At 57.2% G+C, this 22,001-nt stretch overlaps 1 protein-coding gene across 3 annotated transcripts in view; it reads right to left on the bottom strand.

The window, feature by feature from the left end:
* Positions 1-7,300: 7,300 nt before the first annotated feature.
* Positions 7,301-22,001, bottom strand: part of SLC37A1 (solute carrier family 37 member 1) — a 63,318-nt gene continuing 48,617 nt past the window's right edge. For all 3 annotated transcript variants that reach the window (XM_055313773.1, XM_055313775.1, XM_055313774.1), the window contains exons 17-20: positions 19,798-19,876; positions 12,015-12,112; positions 8,717-8,781; positions 7,301-8,245 (exon numbers count right to left, since the gene is read on the bottom strand). In XM_055313773.1, the coding sequence (XP_055169748.1) occupies positions 8,230-8,245; positions 8,717-8,781; positions 12,015-12,112; positions 19,798-19,876 (258 nt within the window). In that variant the 3' untranslated portion in view covers positions 7,301-8,229. The remainder of the gene's footprint in view (positions 8,246-8,716; positions 8,782-12,014; positions 12,113-19,797; positions 19,877-22,001) is intronic.

Genomic DNA, 22,001 nt, shown 5'->3' with positions numbered 1-22,001 from the left:
GGTCCCACAGATGACCCGCCAGGAAGGGGTGCCAGCAACCCGGGAGGGAGTGCAGGCTTGGCTGCTGTGGCCCATGTCCCAGCCCCGTGGGGTTGCTTGGGATCTGGGGGTGCGGGGTGTGTGCTGAGGCCGCGTCCCCTCCGCGCTGCAGCTCCACCTCTCCCGGGGCCCCGCCTTCCCTGGGCGGCTGGTCCCAAGGGAACCTCCTGATGCACGTCCTGAGGCTCCGCAGGGGCTCCGGCTCAGGGCCTGACTGCCGGGAACCTGCCTTGCGGGGAACCTGCCGGCGACACCCGGAGCCACCCTGATGCCCGCGTCTGCCCCTCTGCTCCCAGCTCCCGCGCCTCACATGTGAAATACATTCCCTCCCTTGGCACCCGACGTGCCCGACCAGCCCGGCGCCGTACTCCCAGGCTCTCTGGGTGCCGTGGGGTGGTCCTTGCACTGGGGGGGGGATGGGGGGATGCCCAGGGGTCCCCACCAGGCCCAGATTGGCTGCCTCTTGAGGTGTCGATGGACTAGAGGAAGAGACATGTCGCTGTCTCCCTGTGCCTCCTGCAAGGTGGGGGCGGGTTGTTGGGGTGTTGGGGGGGTTGTTGGTGGGTGGCCGTGACCCGCCTGGAGCTGGGCACAGTGACAACACAGAGGCCGCAGGTTTGAGTCCACCCCGGGGTCCTGGCGGGCGGGCCGCGCTTCCGAGTGGGCCCGAGTCTGGTCCCCGGGAGGTGCCCAGCCCAGGTCTCTGGGCGCAGCCCTGCCCTTCGGGGCCCTTCCCGCCGGATCTGGGCCTCGGGAACCCCCCCCCCCCCGAGGCTGGGGGATGTCGGCCTGCCTGCTGCTCCCACGGGAACGGGCCCGGGGTGATTTCCAGGCCCTCCCAAGGGGCCCCCAAGCGGCCCTGCAGGGACCCAGGGGCTGTTCATAGTCGGGGGCGCCCACCGAGGAGCCACGGGTTCCTGGCTGAGGCCCCGCCTCGTCTCGTCCCCACTGGAGACAAGGGTCTGGCATCACCTCGTGTGTTCCACGTCTTTGCACTTTCTGCTGGCGAGGCCGCCGTGTAAAATGGCCCCTGGCGGAGCGGCAGGTGCGGGCGGGCAGGCGATCGGGGCGCGCCTCCCAGCGACAGCGCGGGTGTAGACGGGCGTCACTCGGGGGCACGTGGCGATGCCTCCCGCCGGGGCTTCAGCGTCAACGCACCAACACTGCGCGTGCAACACGTGTCTTTAGGGGAGGCGCGCATCGACCGGGTTAGGTGTTGACGGATGACCCCGCTGTGACCAGAGGCCCGAAGGCACGGCCTTGCGTTTCCCCCGGGGGAGCTGGGGGGGGGGGCTCGCTCTTGGCTAGCTCAGCGTTCTCGCAGATGTTTCCAGAATAGAGCTGCTGCGCACGGCGAGAAGCGACCGTCGCCCAGGTGTGCGGCTCCTTCGGGGGTGCCTGCCTCTGAAGGAGGCGGGACGAGGCGGTGGGCGGCCCCGGAGTCCAGGGAGCTCACCGGGCCGGGCCCTGCCTCTGCGTCCCCGTGTCCTTCCCGAAATGCTGCTGGTGGCCGCATCCGTGTCACCCGTGGGGCCGGGCTGGCGGCACGTGGCCCCTCTCCGTGTGGCCCCCCTGCCGTTGGCTCCGCTCCGCGCAGGCTCTGAGCCCTCGGGCCCCTGCACCCCTTCACCCGCTTGCCGAGCGCATCGCTGTTCTCCGGGCTCAGCTTTGCCATCTAAACCTCTCCCGGGCTCCCTCAGCCAAACGACGCGCACTCCTGGAATCGGGGCCCCCACCCCCACCCGTGGACTCACAGGAGCCAGCTCTGGAACGGCGGCCCCTGCCCTCCCAAGTTGTGGGGTCTGCGCTGGCACCCCGGGGGGCTCCTCTTCCCCTCCGGTGGCTGGCTGCGGGGAAGAGCCCTGGGGGGCCGAGCGCGGGCCCTTAGATGCCCCAGCCCCGAGGGGACGCGAGTCCCCACCGTCAGGGCGCGCAGGCCCAATGCGGCAGGGCGCCGGGGACAACAGCCACCGCCTGTGCTCAGCACATGGGGCATCGTTGGCGGGAAGCCCCAAAGGCCCTATGGAGGCCCCAAGACACGAAGGGGGCTCAAAGGGGGGCGGGTATGTGCTCTGGTGTCCAGGGCGGGCGACGAACCCCCGGAGGGGCGGCCACAGCGTGTCACGACTGTGCCCCGTGGGTCCCACGAGCCGCGCCCTCCACCCGCCGCACCTGGCCGGGGCCTGAAAGCCCTTAGGGCGCCCTCTGCCACCCGCGCCGGGGTCCCCATTCCGGGAGCGGGTCCTGGATCTCTGTCACAGCTGGATTTGGGAGCCTGAGGAGCGAGGAGCGCTAAGGCTTCCTTCCGGCTCCCCACGCTGCACTTGCAAATGATCCGGGAAGCTCTGGGGGAGAGGGGGATCTGTCCTGGGGGGCGTCACGAACACCCTCGGCTTGTCATTGAATTGAAAGCCCTCCAGGAGTTCCCGGACCTGCTCAGAGCCCACCCCCGGGCTACTCTGAGTCACTGGCACTTGGACGGTTTTCTTGCATTTCATATAACTTGGAGGCATCGATTTATCATTTCCCCTACTTGGTATTCTAGAGACTTCATTTTTCATTTCATGCTGCCGTTTCTAAAAATAAAAGTTACTGGTAACTTGAGTTTCTTACTCATTTCTCTTCCCTTTGACAGCAGGCGATTAGATTCATAAAATCTTGCCACTGAGGAGATGGGCGGGCGACCAGCCACCCTGGGCTCCTTCTTGGCACTTGTGTCCCCTCCTCTGCTTAGGTCCAGCTGCTAGGGGACGGCTGGGGGCGGAGGCCAGGCCTTCCCCTCCTGGGATGGGTCACCTGGCTGGACCCGGTCCCCGAGTGCTCCCTGGAGCTGATCCCCAGGGGAACCTGCCGTGTGCAGTTGCTTGACTTCTTGGGGCTCCCATGACCTGCCGGGTGGAGGTGAAGCAGGTGCAGGGGTCACGGACACACTGCTCCAAAACGGGCCTCTTTGGGGTATTGATCATTTTGAATAGAAGTAAGTACCTCATGAGCCAGCGTGTGCAGGAGGGACTCAGACCCCCGCCCCTCCCCCACCGTGTCCCCTGAAGGAGGAAGTAAAGGTGCCTTCACTGTCCCAGGAGGGAGGGGACCCCTCCTTGTCACCAGGGGTGGGGCCTCGAGAGCCCAGAAGGCTGTGCAAATGCCCTGGTCACTTTTTTGCTAATGCAGTGCCCCAGCCCCCACTGGCTGGAGTCCCCTACAGCCCGGGGCTCCCAGAGTGGTTTCTTTGTCCCGCCAATCCCTCTGGGCTGCAGGGTCTCCTCCTGGAAGAGCTGTAAAAACTGCCCGTCGATTGCTTCCTGGGCCTCAATGTCCTTACTGGGCCTCGCGAGCAGGTAATGACACTTCGTCTTCTGTCTCCTGTTAACCTGCCTCAGGTCAGCTGGGTTCCCAGTGCGGCCGGTGACCTGAGACCCAGGGAACTCCCTCCCCTCACTAATGAGGCCGGTGACTGCTCCTGATGTGACCCCTATTTTCGTGTCCCTGATGAGAGTGTCACCAGGGGGCTCGGGTGGGAGGCAGTTGGAGGTGGCTGCAGGCTGGGGCCCTGGTGCGGGGGGGGGGGTACCCCTGGCTTCCGCATGGTGCAAACCCGAGTTCCTGCATTCCTCACTAGGGGGAGGGGTGACCCTGCCTGAGCCTGGTCGCTCGCCCTGCCCGTCATCCAGCAGGCCTCTGGGCTTCTGGGTCGCTGGAAGCAGGACAGGCCGAACTGACAGGCCGAGGGAACAGCCCACACCCCCAGGAAGGTGCTGGGAGGGGTGGGCTGGGGAGCGGGACCCCCTAACGGGGCGGATGCTCCCTGCAGGGGAGCGGCCTTCCCCAGGTCCTTCTGTGGAGCAGCGCCGGGGGCCCTCTGGTGGCGGCAAAGAATCCCGCCTGTGTTGGAACAAAAGGAAACCAATCCTGGGCCCAGCCTTTGCGTGGGAGCAGCCCTGCTGCCCGCCAGCCCCGGAGGAGGGGTGGGGGGGCGGCCCCTGGCCTGCCATCAGCAGCCTCGCCCTGGTCATGCCCACGTCTGCACCCTCCCCAGGGTGTCTGTGCCCGGGGCCGCTGGCCACCACCTCCCGTCTGCCTGTCCCCACTGCCCTCCATCGGGGCTTCAAGCCCTCTCTGAAGCCAGTGGGCTGTCTCGACCCTCACGCCACCCCTCCCCATCCCTACACCCCTCTGTTTCCCTCCCCTGGCCCTGCTTGTCCGGAGAACCCCAATCCTGGTGGCCTGCCAGCTGCCCTGGGTCTGCTCACCGCGTCACTGAGTTCTTGGCTCAACTACCCCCCCCAACAAAGGCCATCTGGCTTGGAGAATGCTGTGCCCTCTGCGGCGCCCTCACCCCAGCGAGTTGCTGCTAGAGCCTGGCCTCCCTGAACTGGGGTGGGTGCCCCCGCCAAAGCGCAGCCCGTGGGTGCAGGCCCAGGGTCACCCTGTTTGTTGCCGTCTGCACACTCGCTCAGCACTTGGCAACGTGTGTGTGTTGAGGGAATGGATGAATGAAGGGATGGTTGGATGGATGGCACCAGTCGACCTGTCAGGTTTGAAATCCTGCCTCCAGGCTCCTGGGAGCTGCCCTCATGGGGCTTGGGTTTCAAGCACGAGGGGCTCCAAAGGAGAGCTTGTAGGGCTGGTGATGCCCCAGGTCACTGAAGGGGGGTACTGGGCTCAGCAGACCTGCTTGGGGGGGAGCCGGGCTCAGCAGGCCTTCTGGGGGGGAGCCGGGCTCAGCAGGCCTTCTGGGGGGGAGCCGGGCTCAGCAGGCCTTCTGGGGGGGAGCCAGGCTCAGCAGGACTTCTGGGGGGGAGCCGGGCTCAGCAGGCCTTCTGGGGGGGAGCCGGGCTCAGCAGGCCCGCTACCACACCGCCTCCTGGAAACACACACTGCAAACACAGCTTCCCAGGAAACAACAGCCTGCGGGGCAGCTTTCTTCACTTTGTGGTGTTAGCCCCAACTTTTAAAATTAGTTTTGTTACTTTTTCTGATTATAAAAATAAGATACGTCGGCGTCCAGACATGTGGACAACACAGGAAGTCACGTCTACGTCAGGGTTCCAACAGAGAAACAAGCAGTAGGGGTCATGTACGCATACCACACACACACACACACACACACACACACGTGTATACACAGATACATGTAGACATGCACACACACAGACGTGCACAGAGACATGTATGCACACACATGCATACACGCTGGTCACACAGCACATACATGCACACAGGCATGTATACACACAGACACACATAATGCACCCCCCACACGTATACACAGATGCACACACATGCACACACATGTAAGCACACACCACACAATGCACACACAGACATGCATGCACACACATACACACCACACAATGCACACACACATCGTATACATACTACAGACATGCATGCACACACACACAGACACACGCAAACCACTCACACACACATGCACTCGCTCTCGGGCAGGAGCCAACCCCGCGGTCCACAGGCAGGATCTCTTGTCCGTCAGGAAAACCTCAGTGCTGCTCGTCAGGCCTTTGGGCGGGTCGCGGCGCCCCAGCGCGTCGAAGGTAATCTCCAGCAGAGGGGAGATGTCCACACGCCACCAGGTCCTCCAGCTGCGCCTGGGTCAGCGTCGGCCACCTGACGCTGCAGCGCAGCCACGGGTCTAGAAGGTGGTCTGCACGTCAGGGGGCGGCGATGGGCCAGCCAGCAGGGCACCGTCGCGCAGCCGAGGATGGCGCAGGGTGCAGCCCGTGTGGCCCACAGGACACGGAAAGACGCTCCGCCTGCCTCGCCGGGCTAAGTGCAAACCAGTACGGCCAGAGCAACGCTGACTTGTGAGGGCGGGGGGCCCGGGGCTGTTTCGGGGTGCTGCTAATGCTTTATTCCTTGTGCTGGATCCTGGCTCCGTGGCCACGCAATGATCATCTGTGACCCGCCGGGGCTCCCGGGCCTGGCTCTGGTTCTCTGGGCGGAGAGGACGCACCTGTCTGCGGGGTCAGACAAGGGGATGCCGTGAGCACCGGCCCCCTCGGCTTTCCAACAGGCCACCCGCTTCTCGTGCGTCCACCTGAGCACCCGCGGCTGGTGCGGAAGGCACGGACCAACGCGGGGCTCTCAGTCGCCGCTGTTTTGAGGCAAAAGGACATGTTTTGGCCAGGCCTATCTGCCTGTTTTAGGACATGTGCTTAGTTTACTCACAGTAACAAAGCAAGAGTCTAAACCCACCCGTGGGTCGCGCGGTGTGTCCCAGCCCTGCTTGCCAGCCGACAGGCACTCCCGGGAGATCACCAGTCAGTAAGATCCAGAGAGCAGAGGGAGGAAAGGATGGTCAGGACCACGGCGTAGGGGCCTCGGCCTGGGCAGGAAGGGGGCGCACGGACACGCGTGCACGCGGAGAGACCGCGCGTGGGCACGTCAGCACTGCTCCTGCCGCCGGTCAGCGCCTGAGCTCTCGGAGACCCTTCGTTGGATGGGCTGGAAATCGCCTTCCCGGCGCCCCATCTCCTGGCCCATTGAGCCCTGGAAGGAGGCGGATGTGGGTCCAGGAACCAGAAGGATCTACACACAGCTGCCTTCTGTCCCTTAGCTGGTGCCTCGACCCGCGACACCTGGGGCCCCTCGCCACCCAGTGGTGCACAGCGGGCACTTACCTCTTACAGGTCACGGCAAGCGACTCCGAACGTGCTGGGAAATGGGCGCCGGTGCCTCAGGTTACACAGGGCGTCCTTCCCCGGGGAAGTCAGGGCGAAGTGTGCCTCTGGGCCCGTGTGGGTGGCACATGTCCCCCCCCACCCGTGTGTGTGGCAGCCCTGATGGACGTTCTGCTGCCAGGGTCATGGGGGTGTGGGGGGACGGAGCCACGGCCAAGGCTGGTGGGTGCGGGATGGAGACCCCCAGGCCGACCCCATGTGTGGGCCACGCAGGACTCGGCCGTGCCTCCTGGTACAGCGCCAGCTCAGTGAGGCCTGCTGGGTCCGCGGACCCGGGACCTGTCACCTGCAAGGAGCGGGCGGGTAATATAATGTGACAGCCGACTTTGATGCCGCTGGGTTTCTTCCTGATGCTTAACAAACGAAGGAACCCGCGTGTCCATGGAGGAAGTGCTAGTTCTCAGACATTTAGCTCTAGAATTTTAGTGCGCAGAACTGCTGAGTGTGTCCCACCACGAGAAAACCAAGGACACGTAGTGTTGGAAGTTCTTTTTTTAACATAATGGAAACGTGAGCAGACACAGTCAACACGCTGCTTGAATTTAAAAAAAAAAAAAACATTTTATTTCAAAGAGCAGGTTAAGTATTTTGTTAGGCAATAAGTGGGAAACCAAGTGGCCAGAGGACAATCAGAGTTTGTCTTAATAAATAACAGAATGCCATTTACATTTCTTAAACTTCTAAACCACGTACCACATCTTAAATAAATAAACCCACACTGGTGCTACGTCACTAAAGAGAGTTCCAGGTGCCTGGCGCGTCGAGAAGTGAAACACGTCGGGGCACCGGGCCCGCCAACCCCCACCACGTCCTCCCCGAGACCTGCAGGGACGAGCAGTGGCGGCCGCCTTGGAGCTCGGACGTCGGGCATGTCCCCGGGCCTTGGCTTCCTGGCTGCTCGCTTCTCGACGCCTGGTTTTCAGGCCCGTGTAGACAGAGAAGTGGTGGGGAAGTGTCCCGGGTGACGTGAGGGCTCTGAGGCCCACCCTGGTTTCGGATCCGGGTGTCAGGGTTCTCCTGTCCCCCCAGAGGCGGGGCTCTGAGCTGGCTGCGTTCTCGTGCCCGTGGGGGTAGCCAGTCCCCACACAGCTGATTCAGGCGACGCCTGGGAAGGTCCCTGTGGGTGCAGGGCTCACCTGCTCTAACAAACTGCAACACCTGAGAGACGCAGGCTCACCCAAGCACCACCCACCAGCCCCCGAGCAGTTGCCGTGTGTCCCAGGCTCCACTGGGACGACAGTGGAAGTGTGACAGTGGGATGACGACTGTGGCGACAGCACTTCCCATGCACCTCCTTGCCGCTGTCGTAGGCTCTACGGCTCTCCTGAAATAGTACCTGGACTTCTCAAGGTGGCTTTTGGGTCTTTTCCAGGTGTGTGTGCAAAAGGCAAGGGTAAATCATTCTTTCCAACACAGGATCCTTTATTTGAACTTTTCCTTGACAGTTTGTGAAGGACGGGCCCAGCCTCCCTCCAGGGCATGCGAGTGGTCAGTGCTCCTTGGATCTGGAAGGGAATAAAGGAGCAGCTGGTGACACAGCCGGCAAGGGTCACAGGACAGACGCGGAGTCTGCCGAACGCACACACCCTCCCAGGGCCAGCCTCTCACCCTTCCGCTGGGGTCTTCCGAAGCCACCTGGCCCACCCCGCAGCCCTGGGGGACTGAGGAGGGAAGACAGGAGCGCAAGCAGGGCGCCCGGCTGGCTCTGGGGCTATTTTTGTTCTGACAAAGCTGCAGCTCAAAGACCACAAGGAAGGCAATTTCCCTGACGCTGGTGTCAGGTTCTGAGGAGGGTTATCACGATCGCAGGCGCATCGAGGCATTTATTAGGAGCAATGAGTGTGACCGAGATGTGCAAGGTCAGGGGCAGCGGGTGGGTTTTCTGTCCTCTGTCGGGTTAGGAAAGGCCAGGTGTGGAGGGCAGGTGGGCAGGGCGGCATTAGAGCTGCCCTCTGACCCGTGCGGGGGGCACTTACAGAACTTGGTCCCCAGTCGCCGACCCTGGGCAGCTCAGCTCCTTGTGAATGAGGCGGATCAGGAACTGCACCCAAAACGAAGAGGAGAGGCCGTTACTGTCGGCAGGGAGCCTGCGTCGGGCGAACCGGCCACGCCCTCGGAAGCCCAGCTGCCACGTGGGGAGCAGGGGGGCTCCTTCTGGACATAAAGGGCTCAGAGGCCCACAGGGCAGCGGGAGCCTGAGGCCCGGGCCCCTGGGTGGGGCTGAGGGCCTGTGAGTCCCGCTGAGGCCGCGCGTCTAGAGGTAAGGCCATTAGGACAGATTTCAGCCTAAAACCTTCCGGATCAAGATAGCCTTGAAATGAAATGAGTCCGATCATAAAATATCCAGATTGGAAACAGAGAGGAAAGACAAGGTGGCCCATGATCACGGAGACACTGGGTGGGGGTACTGGAGAGCCGCACGCCGGACTCTGAAAGCCAGGGGACCACCTCCTGGGCCCGGCACCCGGAGGCTGACCAGGCTGTCTTTGGAGCAGCCGAGTTTCATCTGGAAGCTTCTGGGGGAGCACTTGGCTCCACCGGGACCTTTGCTCGCAGCCCCCGCAGCCACTGTGGGGGTAACCCAGGGACAGCTCTGCCTCACCTGCCACCTTTCCCTCGAGCTCCTTTACACGCTCACGGGGCCGAGTCAGCCTAGAGCCAGACCAGCGACAAAGCGCCCCTCCGGGTAGCTGGTGTTTGCGGCTGTGGATCTGGTCTTTCTGCAGGCGGACGCCAGCCCCACAGGAGGCTCCCTTACGAGGCAGCAGGTGCCCTCAGGCCCAGGAGGGCCCAGTGGGCTGACAGAGGCCCAGCACAGGTTAAAACCCACACAGCCCCACAGGACCCAGCCTCAGGCCAGAGCTCGAGGAGGCGGGGACACGCATTGTCCTCAGGCTCAAGTTTCAAGGAGGAGCCCAGGAGGCCCTCTTAGACGGAGTTCAGGCTAGAGAGAACAGGTGTGTCCCCCACAGAGAGGTGCAGTCGGCTGCTGTGCTCCGTCCTGTGCGCGTACAGTCAGGGGAAGCGGGGAACGTGTCAGGTGCTAAGTACGGGGCTGGTGGCGACAGTGACACTTCTGCTGAGCAAGCTGACCCTGGAGTCTGAGCCTCCGGCCCACTAGCATTAGGCTGCTCGGCCGGAGCTGGCAGCTGAGCGATACACGTCCCACCAAGTGCCACATGTGAAGGGTCAGCAGGAGGAGCCCAGGGTTCTGCTAAGCAGATCACAGGAGGGAAGAGGGGAGAAAATGACTAGTGTTTTGCGTGGCATGAAATACGCTGCAGTAGCGACGAACCTGCAGATCAAAGGTCATATGCTAGCGTGTGACCACGTGCTGTGTCTGCAGGTGGGACCAGCCATCCGGCGCCCCCGAGACACGGGTCTGCAGGGGTAAGCCTACGCATGTGACGGCATGGCCACCAGGTGCTTGTCATGTTCCACGGACAGTCCCGCAGGTGCCTGGGTCTGACCCCACGGGTGACCCGCCTGAGTTGTTGGGGTTCCCAGTCTGACTTGGGAGGTGCAACTGGTCTCTGACCAGCAGACTGGAGGGGTATGTCTGGTGTTTGTGCCACTCCCGACTCCCCCCCAGGTGTGGGACGGCCCCTCTCCTGACACCTCTTCGTCTGGGTCTCTCTCACCTAACCCGGACAGCCGGTTGTTATTCTCCTGCCGGGTATTTTCACATTCCCTTCCTGTCCTTCCTGAACTGTGACGTGTCACATGTGCTGTCCACTCTGCGAACCCCGCGGCTGGCGGGCCGGCGCAGGCCGTTCACAGACCCGTTTGGACGTGTGCACCCACCCGGGTTCCGCCCGCACAGCCCTGCTTTTCATTCCCGCAAACTGTCAGCTATTTTGTCATCAACCGAGCCCCATCCCCATCTCCAGACCCCCCCACCCAGGGACTCCGAGCAGACCCGTCGGGTCTGTCCTGTCCTTGGTCTCTCTCTAATGCTGCCCACCGCCTCCCTCTCTGTGCTGCTCCCCGGGGCTTCCTGCTGCCCCCACGAACTCCGTTCCTTCTCCGACATCTTCCGTAGCATCACGTATGCTCATTTTACGTCTATCTGATCCTGTCTTCTTGGACCAACATGCCAGTGCTGCCTAATAAGCTGCCCACTGGAGCCCTCAAGGGTCCTGGTGTCCAGCTCCCCCTGGTGCAGGCCCGACACCCCACCTCCTCTCCCTGGGGGGCCCAACCCCTGGACCCTCCATTTCTGAGACTGACGACTCGCCCAGCTGCTCCAGCCAGAGCCTTAGCACTTATCTATGCTGCCTGGGTTTGGGGCCTGCGGCTACCCTCCCTTTCCTCAGGGTTGGCTGGGCTTTTAAAAGGAAGCGTGGTACGTATTCCCCGGCATTGGTAAGGGAGAGTTTCCAGTCTCTGAACAGCCCTATGGATGGAAGTCTCCTTGCCACTTAGGTCAAGTTATGTGGGGACTTAACTAAAACCCTAGAACAAATCCTCTGAGGAACAGCCTATGAGTTTCTGTATGAAACGGGGAGCTGTGTAATAGCCCCAAATCAAAATACAGGACTTTCATTGGCTCGACAGAGCTGATATTTCCAAACCCTGAAGTCATTCTCCTCAGGTGTTTTCTGGTGAAGCAAGAGGAGGCGCCTGGCCCCAGGTCGGGGTCTCTGTGCACACCAGCCACTCTCAGGTGTGTGCTGCATGCCTCTGGCTTGTGCCCGCTCCTTCTGTCCTGCAGCACCCCTGGGTCTTAGTGCAGCTGCCCAGAAAGTTGGGGCTGCCAACAGAAGCACCAGGTGCCTGCACCCGCAGCCTCTGCTCCTTCTTTCTCGTCCCTCTGGGTGCTGGGAGTCGGCTACTTCCCCAGGGGGCTGCTGGATGCAGGAGAAGTGCTGGGGCGACAGGGATGACCAGGTAGGTGGTGGGTTTCAGCTTGCTGTCTCCCCCAGTCCCCTCAATAATCCTGTCTTGGGGGCTGTTGTCATGCCCATTTAACCAATGTGGAGCTGCAGAACATAGCGGGTGGACGCACACCCACCCACAGACGACAGGGCTGGGGTCCCACACGAGGGCGCCCCTTGCTCTGTGTGTCACTACCATGCTGCCTGAAGCTGCAGAGCCACGGTCGGGCCTGCGTCTGCTCTGACGTTAGTTCAGACAACGTTTTGTTCAGACCACAAAGAGGAATCACGAGCGCTCAGGGCAGTCAGGCTCTGCCGCAGGCCAAGCCTCCCTGAGGACCGCGGGTCCCCGGGAAGCAGCACCACCAGTGTTCAGACAACAACCAGGGAGACTTACCAGTAAGGCACAGGCGTCAGCAAACATCAGCATGTAGAACACGTTGTTCCATCCAGACGGGGACAGGAGCCCGGCCAGCAGGGGGCCCAGGGCTGCTCCTGAAAGGGGCAAAGGGACACATGTGAGCCGTGTGAGGAAGACTCTGGAAGGTGGCTGACTGGAGTATCCAGGCCCCATTGAGTACAGACCGTGCTTAAGGTTAAAGAAACACATTGAAACCACAAAAACCCAGGCTGCTGGGGGTAGAAAGCTCACAAATACCCAGTACCGTGCGGGCGTGGCTGGGAAACCTCTTTCTGGAAGCAAATCTAGAAATATGTTCTGACCTTAAAACATTCATCCTTCTGATCCAACAATACCAATTAAAGACTTTATTAAAGAAATCAATCTAATGCACAACCTTAGATATGATTATGTTACGAAACGTATACTTGGTAAAACATGAGTAAGGCTTGTAGGTGCTGATACTGCATCAGCGCTAACGCCCTCGTTCTGATAATCAGGTGCTGTGGTTGCACCGCGGGATCCTTTGTCTTTATGGAACACTCACTGAATACACAGTTCCTGGAGAAGGGGCAGCATGTCCCTAATTTGCCCCTAAGGGGTTTTGGGGAAAAATATGCACATACACTTTTCTTACATGTACGTGCAACGCATGTTACAAGTATGTGTGTGTGCACAAAAAAAGATGATGTGTAGGATATACGAATCTTCTGTTCTATTTGTGCAACTTTCCTGTAAGTCTAAAATTATGTCAAAATGATTTTTGAGACACTATCAAGATGAAAGAAAGCAAATATTCTTCAAAATGCCCAAAGATATCCAAGAATGCGGCAGCAGTTTGGGTATTTATTGTCCTAAGAGTGACAGTGAAAGATTATGGCCCGTGCATAGGATGGGTCGTCGTTTCGGCGTGGTAAGAAGTATGAAGAATTTACACCCACTTATCCTGACACTTAACCCTGAGAGGTAGGAGTTCTGGGGTCTTTGCCACTTTGTACGTACTAATGTGGTCCCAAGTGTTTACAAGGAGCCCTTACTACTTTTACACCTGAGAAGCGCTTGTGTGTGTTTTAAGTCTCAGAGGAGCTCTCAGGTGCACACGGTACACTGCTCACGTGTGCTTATCCGGGCACGTCCCAGCACCACAGAATGGGCCACAAATGAATTTAACAACTTATAAGCCCACAAAGAGAAGGGCAGATGGGAGAAGGACCATTCTGGGGAGGATGGACTTTCAAGGGCACAACAAGGGCATGGGCTCCAGTCTTCTTGCTCAGAGAGAGACGGCCAGAGGACTCCTTGTTCACAGGCAGGCCTGTCCACGCACACGAGGCAAGGGGGTGGGGGTGGAAGGAGAGGGAAGGTGGGCAGCAGGTGAGAATTTTTTATAATGAACCATTAGGTCCGTCCCTCCACTCTCTTGATTCCAGGTTTCTCCTCCTCAACATCACTCCAGGGACCCCCACTCCGGCCACCAATGCTCACAGGACAGCAGCCCCTCAGCCTGGAAATTGTGAACCAGAGGTACTGGGCTCGGGGATTCGGGTGGAGATGAGGCAGCAACCGAGTCAGGGGATGGAGGGAAGGCCACCACTTCCACCAAGCAGGTGCCCACCCTCCCACGTGATGGCTGGTATGCTGGTGTGAGGCTCACATCCCAGCAGGCACTGAGGGGGGTTTCCTCCTCCAGATTCCAGGTGGATCCCACGACTGTGAAGACCAGTGTTGACACGCCATCCCACACAGAAAGGGTTTCTAGTAAGTGCTTGGTGGCTCATTCTTAAATACGAATCTGTGAAGGGCTGGCCACATTCATCTGTGTCTGAAAAAAGCCGCACACAAGCGGGGAGGAGGGGAAACCACAGGAAATAAACAAACCAAGGAGGAGAAAATAGTCAGGAAATTGTAACACCTTCGGAGAACTGTTAGAAAATTAAGTTGAACCATATGATATTCTCACGTTTACACCCAAAAACCAGTATCACCAATTTCACGATTCAATCTAACACAAGCTGCACCCAAGAAATAAGGATGGGATGCACCAGGCTTTTCCTCTCCCACAACACCCTGTGCTCGCTCTTCCTTTCCGGCCAGGCCCCACAGAATGGCTCCTACAAAGAAGAGTGGCAAGGAGGGCCGTCATTGAGGCAGTGACCAGAGAACACACCATCAATGTTCACAAGTGCATCCATGGAATGGTTTCAGGAAGTGTGCCCCCTGTGCCCCCAGGCACTCAAAGAGATCCAGAAATTCGCCATGAAGGAGAGGTGAGCCCCACATGTGCACACTGACACCAGGCTCAACTAAGCTGTCTGAGCCAAAGGAATAAGGAATGTTCCATACTGTATCCACATGCGGTTGTCCAGAAAATGTAACATGGATGAAGACTTTCCAAGCAAGCTCTCTACATTGGTTACCTACGTTGCTGTCACCGCTTTCAAAAATCAACAGTTAGTCTGGAGGAGAACTAACTGCTGATTGTCAAATAACGGCACAAAATTGCAAAATAAAAATACCCAAAACAAAAAAAACAAAAACCCCACAAAAAGTGTGATGCACTGTGGGGGCAGAAAAACACTAATGTGTGAGAACCAAAGTGAAGGTTGGAAAATAAAATCCAGAACATCTCTGAGAAAGCAGAGAAAAGAGAAAAAGACAGTAAAGAAGGGAAAAAGAAAGAAAAAAAATTGAAGGATTGACCCAGAAAGGTTAACATCTGACTAATCAGTTTTCCAAGAATTAAAACCAGGCAGCAGTAGGGGAGCCTCATCAAAGAAAACACAGAGCACAATTCTGCAGAGAGGAAGGGCATGTGTCTCTGGGTGGGGTGGGCCCCCCGGGCTCTGGGCACAGAGGATGAAGAAGGCACCCAGGGGTTCCCGGGGGAAGCAGGCGGAGCGCAGAAACGAAGGCTGGGAGAGGGCGACAATGGCCTTCTCAACGGAGACCATGGAAGCTACAAGACACTGGAATCCTGAGGAAAAAGGACTTTCAGCCTGGGATTCGTATCCGCAAGTTAGAGCAGGATCCAGACCTCGAAGACTCCCAGCCCCCAAGCTCCACCTCCCATGAGCTACTACTCAGGAAGCCACTGGAAGTCTCCTCCACCTAAGAGGAGCAGACACGGAGCTAGAAGATGGGTCCTATGTGGGCACATGGTGGAAGGGGTCGCAGGATTTGGGGGAAGAGGCTCTGGGGTGAGGTGCGGGAGCAATGGGGCCAGTGAGTCCCTCACTGCTGACGGTTGGAAGGGGGTGATGGGAAACAAAGGAGCAAGCATGACAGCAAAAAGCATATATCTTGGCTCAGAGTGAGCACAGCTAACACCACGCGAGGCACTGACTGCGGAGGATGGGGAAGGGGGAGCGGGGCACAAGTGCCGAGCCCCAGCCTCCTTCCTAGGAGGACGGCAGACGGTGTCAGGCCGGGGACTGAGGCTTGTCGACTCGTACGCAAGTCAGATCAGAGGGAACAGCCGACGTGACTGCTTCCAGGACTGACATAATTAGCTCGCAGGGCTACCTGGTCTCGAAAGTTACATCACGTTTTACTTTGATAAAATGAAAATTAGCTGGAAAGAACTCAGGGCTCTATGTAGCCCTGCTCCGTGTCGGACATACAGACACGACAAGCCTCGTGTCCCACAGGGAGGTGACTCCAAGCACCCTGGGAACGCACCTAACAGGTGGACCGCGTCACTGGAACTGCATGGCCCGAGTGAGCTGCAAGACGACACTGGCTTGTTTACTATGAGCTGAGCTTTGCCTGTGTCAAAACCAGAATTTACGACACCGAGCAAACGAGTCCAGGTGAACGCTCCGTGGGCAAAGTATTTGCAGACCGGTGTGCATTTCAGCTCGAGCCGGTCCTTCTTCTGTCCAGCGTGGGCAGCACGTACGGAGAGAAATGGCAGAGGGGCAGCCTGCTCCATCGCCGCTGCTTCTGGGGGCCCGCGGGCCGGGGGCTGGCAAAGCTGCAGGTGCCCCGTGGCCCCAGGCGCAGGTGCCCCGTGGCCAGCGCGCTGAAGGTCAGTGGCCAGGTTGGAGGTGGTTCCCCTCTGCCGCCCTTCGTGGGGGGACGGTGCTCAGAGCTGTACCTTGGTTTCTACTGGAGTCTCAGACGCATTCTCCATCCTCAGCTGGGCACCTCCACTCCCTCTTGTTTTGCGAAGAATATCAGGAAAGATGTGGTTTTCCACCTAACTCAATCGCCCTCCTTGTAAACCGTCACCCTCTGCTATCAAACAGCTCTCGGGGCTGCTACAGAGGTGCAAGTGAGCTTAAAAACGGCTTCATGGTGGCAGTTGGGCTGATGTCCTCTGGGGACAGAAGGTGGTTCAAAGTCACAGGGCTCCTGAGAACTGAGCTCCACCCAGAAGCGTCCGGACTTCCGCCTGCATGCCCCAGCCCTGCTACGTGACGGGTGCTGTGCTGTCTCGTACACACCTGCCTCGGGCCCAGCACCACCTCCCTTTCTCTGGACACGTCCCCAGCCCCCAAGAGGTGCCCCAGGAGGGGAATGTCTCACTTTAAACATTAGAGAGTGGCTTCTAACACTGCCCCCCAAATTCAAAGTCACCCCCAATCCAAAGATTGCAAAAGAGGCTCAGCCTGGCCCCCTTACAACGGTGACCTTGCCTAGTGCATTTTAGAACAAGCGGCATCTGTCACATGAAGCAAGCTGGGAGCCCTTGGGAACGGCGGCCAGGGCGTGGTGGGGCTCCTGTGACCCAGAGGTGGGTGGCTCTGTCCCAGCGAGGTGTGGGGAGCTGTGCGAGCTGCGGGGAGCCCAGGCCCCTCTGAGCTGGCCCTTCCGTGTGAACTCAGCAGCCTGGACAGAGGCAGCCTGGCCCCGGCTGCCATCCTGGGGGTCCGAGCAGCCAGGCATTTCGGTTCACACTCCTCTACTGAGTGAGCGCTATGTTCCAGGTGCTTCTCCATGCTGGGATGTCAGCAGAGCACAGAGCAGAGACTCCTGACCTGCAGCAGCTTCTGTTCAGGTCCACGGAGCAGACACGCAGAACGTGCTGTGGAGATGAGACACCAGGGAAGAGGCGCCTGGAGTGTGGGTGACGTGGGTCCACCTTCCAGACAGCCGAGAGTTCTCACGGAGAGGGTGGTGTGATACCTGAGCCAAGACTCCAAGGGCCAGGCAGGAGGTTCCCCGAGGGGCGCTCCTCGGGCCCAGGACACAGCCCGTGCAAGGGCCCTGCACAGGCACACACTGGTGTTTGTGAGCAGCAGCAGGGAGGCCGCGTGGCTCTGGAGAGCGGCGGGAAGGACTTCAGATTCTCCATCAGTAAGACAGCAGTGGGCGTCCAGGAGTGGACGGTGGCAGTCTCTATCCTGCTAGCACACAGGGCCACGGGCACCACCGAGAGAAACCTCAGCTTCCAACAGTGCTGCAGGACAGCCCCAGGTGCCAGGCTCAGGGGGAACTGTGTTCTTATGGAGCCACCTGAGTCTGGTAAGGGCTTGGTTCTACTGCTATGAGGTTGTCCCACATGCCCAGGTGGCCCTCCCCACCTGGCTTGCCCTCTCTCACCGTCGCCCTGCTGCGGGAGTCTGGGGCAGCAGGTGACCTGGGCTGCAACCCAACATCCTCCCGGGCAGCCATGGGTGCCACACCAGCCAACCTCCTGAGCTTCAGCTTCCCACATCTGGAGAGGGACCAGAATAGGATCACAGGCGCCGGGTGCAGGGCAGGGGCCCTGGCAGGGAGCGGTCACAGGGACGTGCTCCTTGCACGAAGGCTCAAGTAAGGTCAAGAATGTTGCCCTCAGCCTTCTAACTTGCCAGTAAGAACACACTTGTCACTGTATCAGTTCCCATCTGCCTGTCTCTGAGTGAAGGACTTGCTTATTGTGTCACCTTTCTTTCCTCCAGAAAATGCTACTGAATGAGCTTCAAGAACTCTAACGAGGGGCACCTGATTGGCTCAGTCGGTTAAACCTCCAACTCCTGGTTTCAGCTCTGGTCATGATCTCATGGGTCCTGGGATCCAGCCCCCGTCAGGCTCCCTACTCAGTGGGAGACTGCTTCCTCTCTTTGTCCCTCTCCCTGGTAGTGCTTTCTCTCAAATAATAATAAATAAATAAATAAATAAACAAACAAACAAACAAACAAACAAATAACCCCCCCCCAAAACGAGCCTCTTAAAAAAAAAGGAACCATAATGAGGCTGATAACACCTGAATCTTGTATGCCTGGGGACCTATCAGTGTTCCTGCCCTTTGTGTTTGGTTAAGATCCTGTCCATCTTGAAATGGGAGTGATAAACAGGGGACCAGCGGCCCATGGGCCGACAGGTGGCTTAGGTGAAAGCCCGAGCACGTGTTCTTTCATGCAGAGGCAGAGTACTGCCAACGAGTCCCGTCTGTCCTTCCTCTGGAGCCATCGGACCAGCGGACAGACGCCTACGCGGCCCCTTCCCCCAGATGTGCGCATGCTTTCCATCTGCTCATATTTTACAAAGGCCAGTCAATCCCTTATTTATAAATTTATAAAAAAAACTTATTTATAAAGTTTATTCGTCTTATAAATATGCTGTTTATCTGTTTGTGAATGGGGACTGAACTTTTTGAATATTGAAGCAGATCTGAAAATTTTATTTTGAAATCATGTTTTTCTACCTGAAATCTTAAAAATCTGCTTGATGAAAATTCTATAATGTACCAGAAATGTTATGGTTGCATCACGGTGAGCCGGTGTTCTGCTACGCAGGGTCTAGCCCCTCCACTGAATGTGGGATGCTGTCCTCACCCTCCCACCCACGGCCCTCACCCCTTGGCCGCACATACGAGCTCTCCTGTGGTCTGTGCACACACCATGGTTTGGTCTTAGAAAAGATTGGGTTTTCACAGTAACAACATCTAGCGCTTCTTTTTACATTAAGTGATCTAAACTTGTCAGTAACAATTACCTGAACTCTGTGGCAAGTACATTAATCAAATTTCCCTTAGCTGGTTTTTATAATAACTTATTAATATAAATTAGCAACTCCACTGAAATACTAACTGAACCCTAAATAATTATGAATACTATATTTTTTCTATTAGTAAAAACTATTAGTATTATTAAGCACATATAAGTACCATATTCATGATGTGAGTTTTCCATTTTGTCAAGTTAGATTTCACATATTTATTATGTATGAAGATTAAATTTTTAATTAAGTCCCCTTTGTAAAATTAACTAAGAAAAGGGAGTTTCTGTAAGTCTTCGTTACATTTTCCTTCCCCGTGTCTGTAGAGAACTGTCACGTGGCAGCTGCTCTTTCTTCTGAACTCTGCCATTTTTAAGACTCTGATGCCCAAATCCTGTATCAACCTTTGTGTTTTTAAGTTACAGTGTTGAATTCATTTGTGGACAAAAAAGATATTATAATTATATGATTATACCATCCAACTAAAAGTAATCTTTGAAAGATTCAACAAAAATCTTTTTTTAAAAATTTCCTTATTAATTTATAATATTTGTTTATTTTCATTATTTATTTTTAAAGTAAGCTTTACGCCCAACATGGAGCTTGAACTCACAACCCTGAGATCAAGAGTTGCTCTACTAAGCCAGCCAGGTGCTCCAATAATCTTTTTTTTTTTTTTTTTTTTTTAGAATAAGCATTATAACAATACTGTAGAGTGTTTCAATGCAGGAAAAAAAAAAGGTCAGTGCTGTATTACCAAAGCAACTGAAATCCTTGGCATCTGTAAATGAGGATGTGACAATGTGGTTTCCCTTTGACCACAATTAACCTCTTAGAGCTAAAAATATCCACTCACCTACAGAGCCAGTCCCGTCAATGATGGCGGTCACAGTGGCGAGGGCGTGGGAGTTTCCCTTGAGACTTTTGTGTGTGCCCTAGAAGAGAGCAAAGAGCAAACGTGAGCAAAGAGCAAACCTCTTGCACCATCAGTGAGAAACAAGCCTGCGCCTCCTTAAAGCAATTTACTCGAGTAACTTGGCAAAGCAATTCAAAGCATGGGGTGTTTTCCATCCGAAAAATTAAACTCTGCTCCATTCCAAACTTACTTTGGAAAGATACACAAAGTTTAAGGGTTTTCAACAGTAAGAAATCATCAGAAATATCTGTCCAAACATATTCTGCTTTAAAGAACTCTCAGAATGTTCCCTTAAGCAAATATTTACTCACAGCACACCACACTAGCCAATGTGGAAGATAAAGACACAGATGACACTCGTCCCTGTCCCTGAGCCGTGCCAGCATCAACGCCCACTTCCACGTTCCCGTGAGGGGCTTTCTGTGACAACATGCCAGATGGCTCTGCAGTACCCGAAAACCAGTTCACGGCAAATGCCAGGGACGATGGGGAAGAGGGCAGGCCCCAAGGGGCTGATGTGAGGGTCACCGAGTCCTAAATGACAACCCATCAGGAGCTCTGGTTCTCAAAAAGCAATACATGTAAGCTTGAGAGAAAGCAGCACACACTGAGGACAATAAAGGAAAACAATTACCGGGAGATACAGTGCTTGGAAGCCTAAAACTACACAAATAAACCCAGGCCTGTAACAACAGATGCTCGTGTGTGTGTACACAGAAGTATACAAAATAAAGCGCACACACAAAGGGATAATCACCCGTAAGCCACATTTTCTGGAGTCTCTGTTGTCTGATCCCATGGGGCAGATTAGGGGTCTGGTGTGGGGCCTTCTAGAATTTTCTGTGCCTCGTGCAAACAGGAGTGTGGGGACTCCCTCAGCACAAATGGGGGGCCTGCTGCTGGAGGTCTGAGGCCTGGTGGACTCCCCGGCACCCCTCCCTCTGCTCCTCTCTGCTGACCTGTCAGGGAAGGGCCACTGGCCGTCTTGGGCGTGAAAAGGCCTGGGTGCTGAGGACAGTGCACTGAGCCGCTGGGCAGGTGCCCTGCCCTGAGAGGAGGGGTATAAGGGGTAGGGGGCAGGTGCGGGGCCCACCGTGGCTGGCCGTGGTTTCCCAGCAGGAGAATGAGTGAGTGGTTGGAGAATTCTGGGTCTGGTTCTGGGAGGACTCGAGAGAGGTGCAGGAGGGAAGCCACGTCCCTGCAGGCCAGGAAAGTTCCAGGGGCCTCAGGAGCCCGTCGGGGAGGCCGGACCAGAGGCCTGAGGAGGTGGCCATCCTGCCTACGAGACTACAAGCCACCTCTGAGGGACTGCTTATGAATTTAAACGAGCTTTTAATTTTAGAGTAATCCTGGGTGCACAGACGCACCCTGCACCCACCTTCCCTGGGTCGCAGCGGACGCCACTGGCTCTATCTGCCACAATTAAGGCCCAGCATGGACGCGCTAGGATTACCTAGCACGTGGGTTCTTATCTAACGTCTACTTTGGTCTCTTTCTGTCCAGGACACCACACGATGTGCGGCCATCACATCCCCTTGGGCTCCCCCTGGCTGTGACAGTCCTCATACGTCCCCAGTTTCTGATGATGCCAAAGCCTGGAGCGGGATGTCCCCGCGCTGGGATGTGTGGGATGCTCTGCTCATGATGACACTGGGCTGGGGGTCCGGGAGGGAGGCCACAGGTGACATGCCATCTCCGTGGGACATGTCCTGGGTGCATGCTGTCACACGCCCTGTCACTGTCGGCGCTGACCTTGGTTCCCTAGTGGGGGTGTCTATCAGGTCTCTCCTGTAGACCTTGAGAGACCTCTCCCCTTGAGAGGAAGTCGCTGTGTGCAGCCCACACCTAAGGAGAGTGACGTGTGTTCCCTTCTCCGAGGATAGAGTACTCACAGAAATTCTTCTATGGAGGGGATTTGTATCTTTTCTCCCATTTATTTAAGGAAAAGACTTTTTAAAGAGGATTTTGTATTTTGGAGCCTGGTTCCCTATAGACAGTGGCATCTGATGACTGTGTCAACTGACCCTCGTGTCAGGTGGATGCGGGTGGCCCTGCCTCCAAGGGGTCCAAGGCCACCTTGTCAGCAGCCCCTTCCTCCGGGAAGAGTGAGTCAGTGGTCCCCGTGGACCGCAAGGCCGACCAGC

Source organism: Nyctereutes procyonoides, unplaced genomic scaffold, assembly GCF_905146905.1.
Source record: "Nyctereutes procyonoides isolate TBG_1078 unplaced genomic scaffold, NYPRO_anot_genome, whole genome shotgun sequence".
NCBI lineage: Eukaryota > Metazoa > Chordata > Mammalia > Carnivora > Canidae > Nyctereutes > Nyctereutes procyonoides.
Note: the sequence above shows the minus strand (reverse complement) of the source record. Positions and strands in the feature narration are given on the sequence as shown.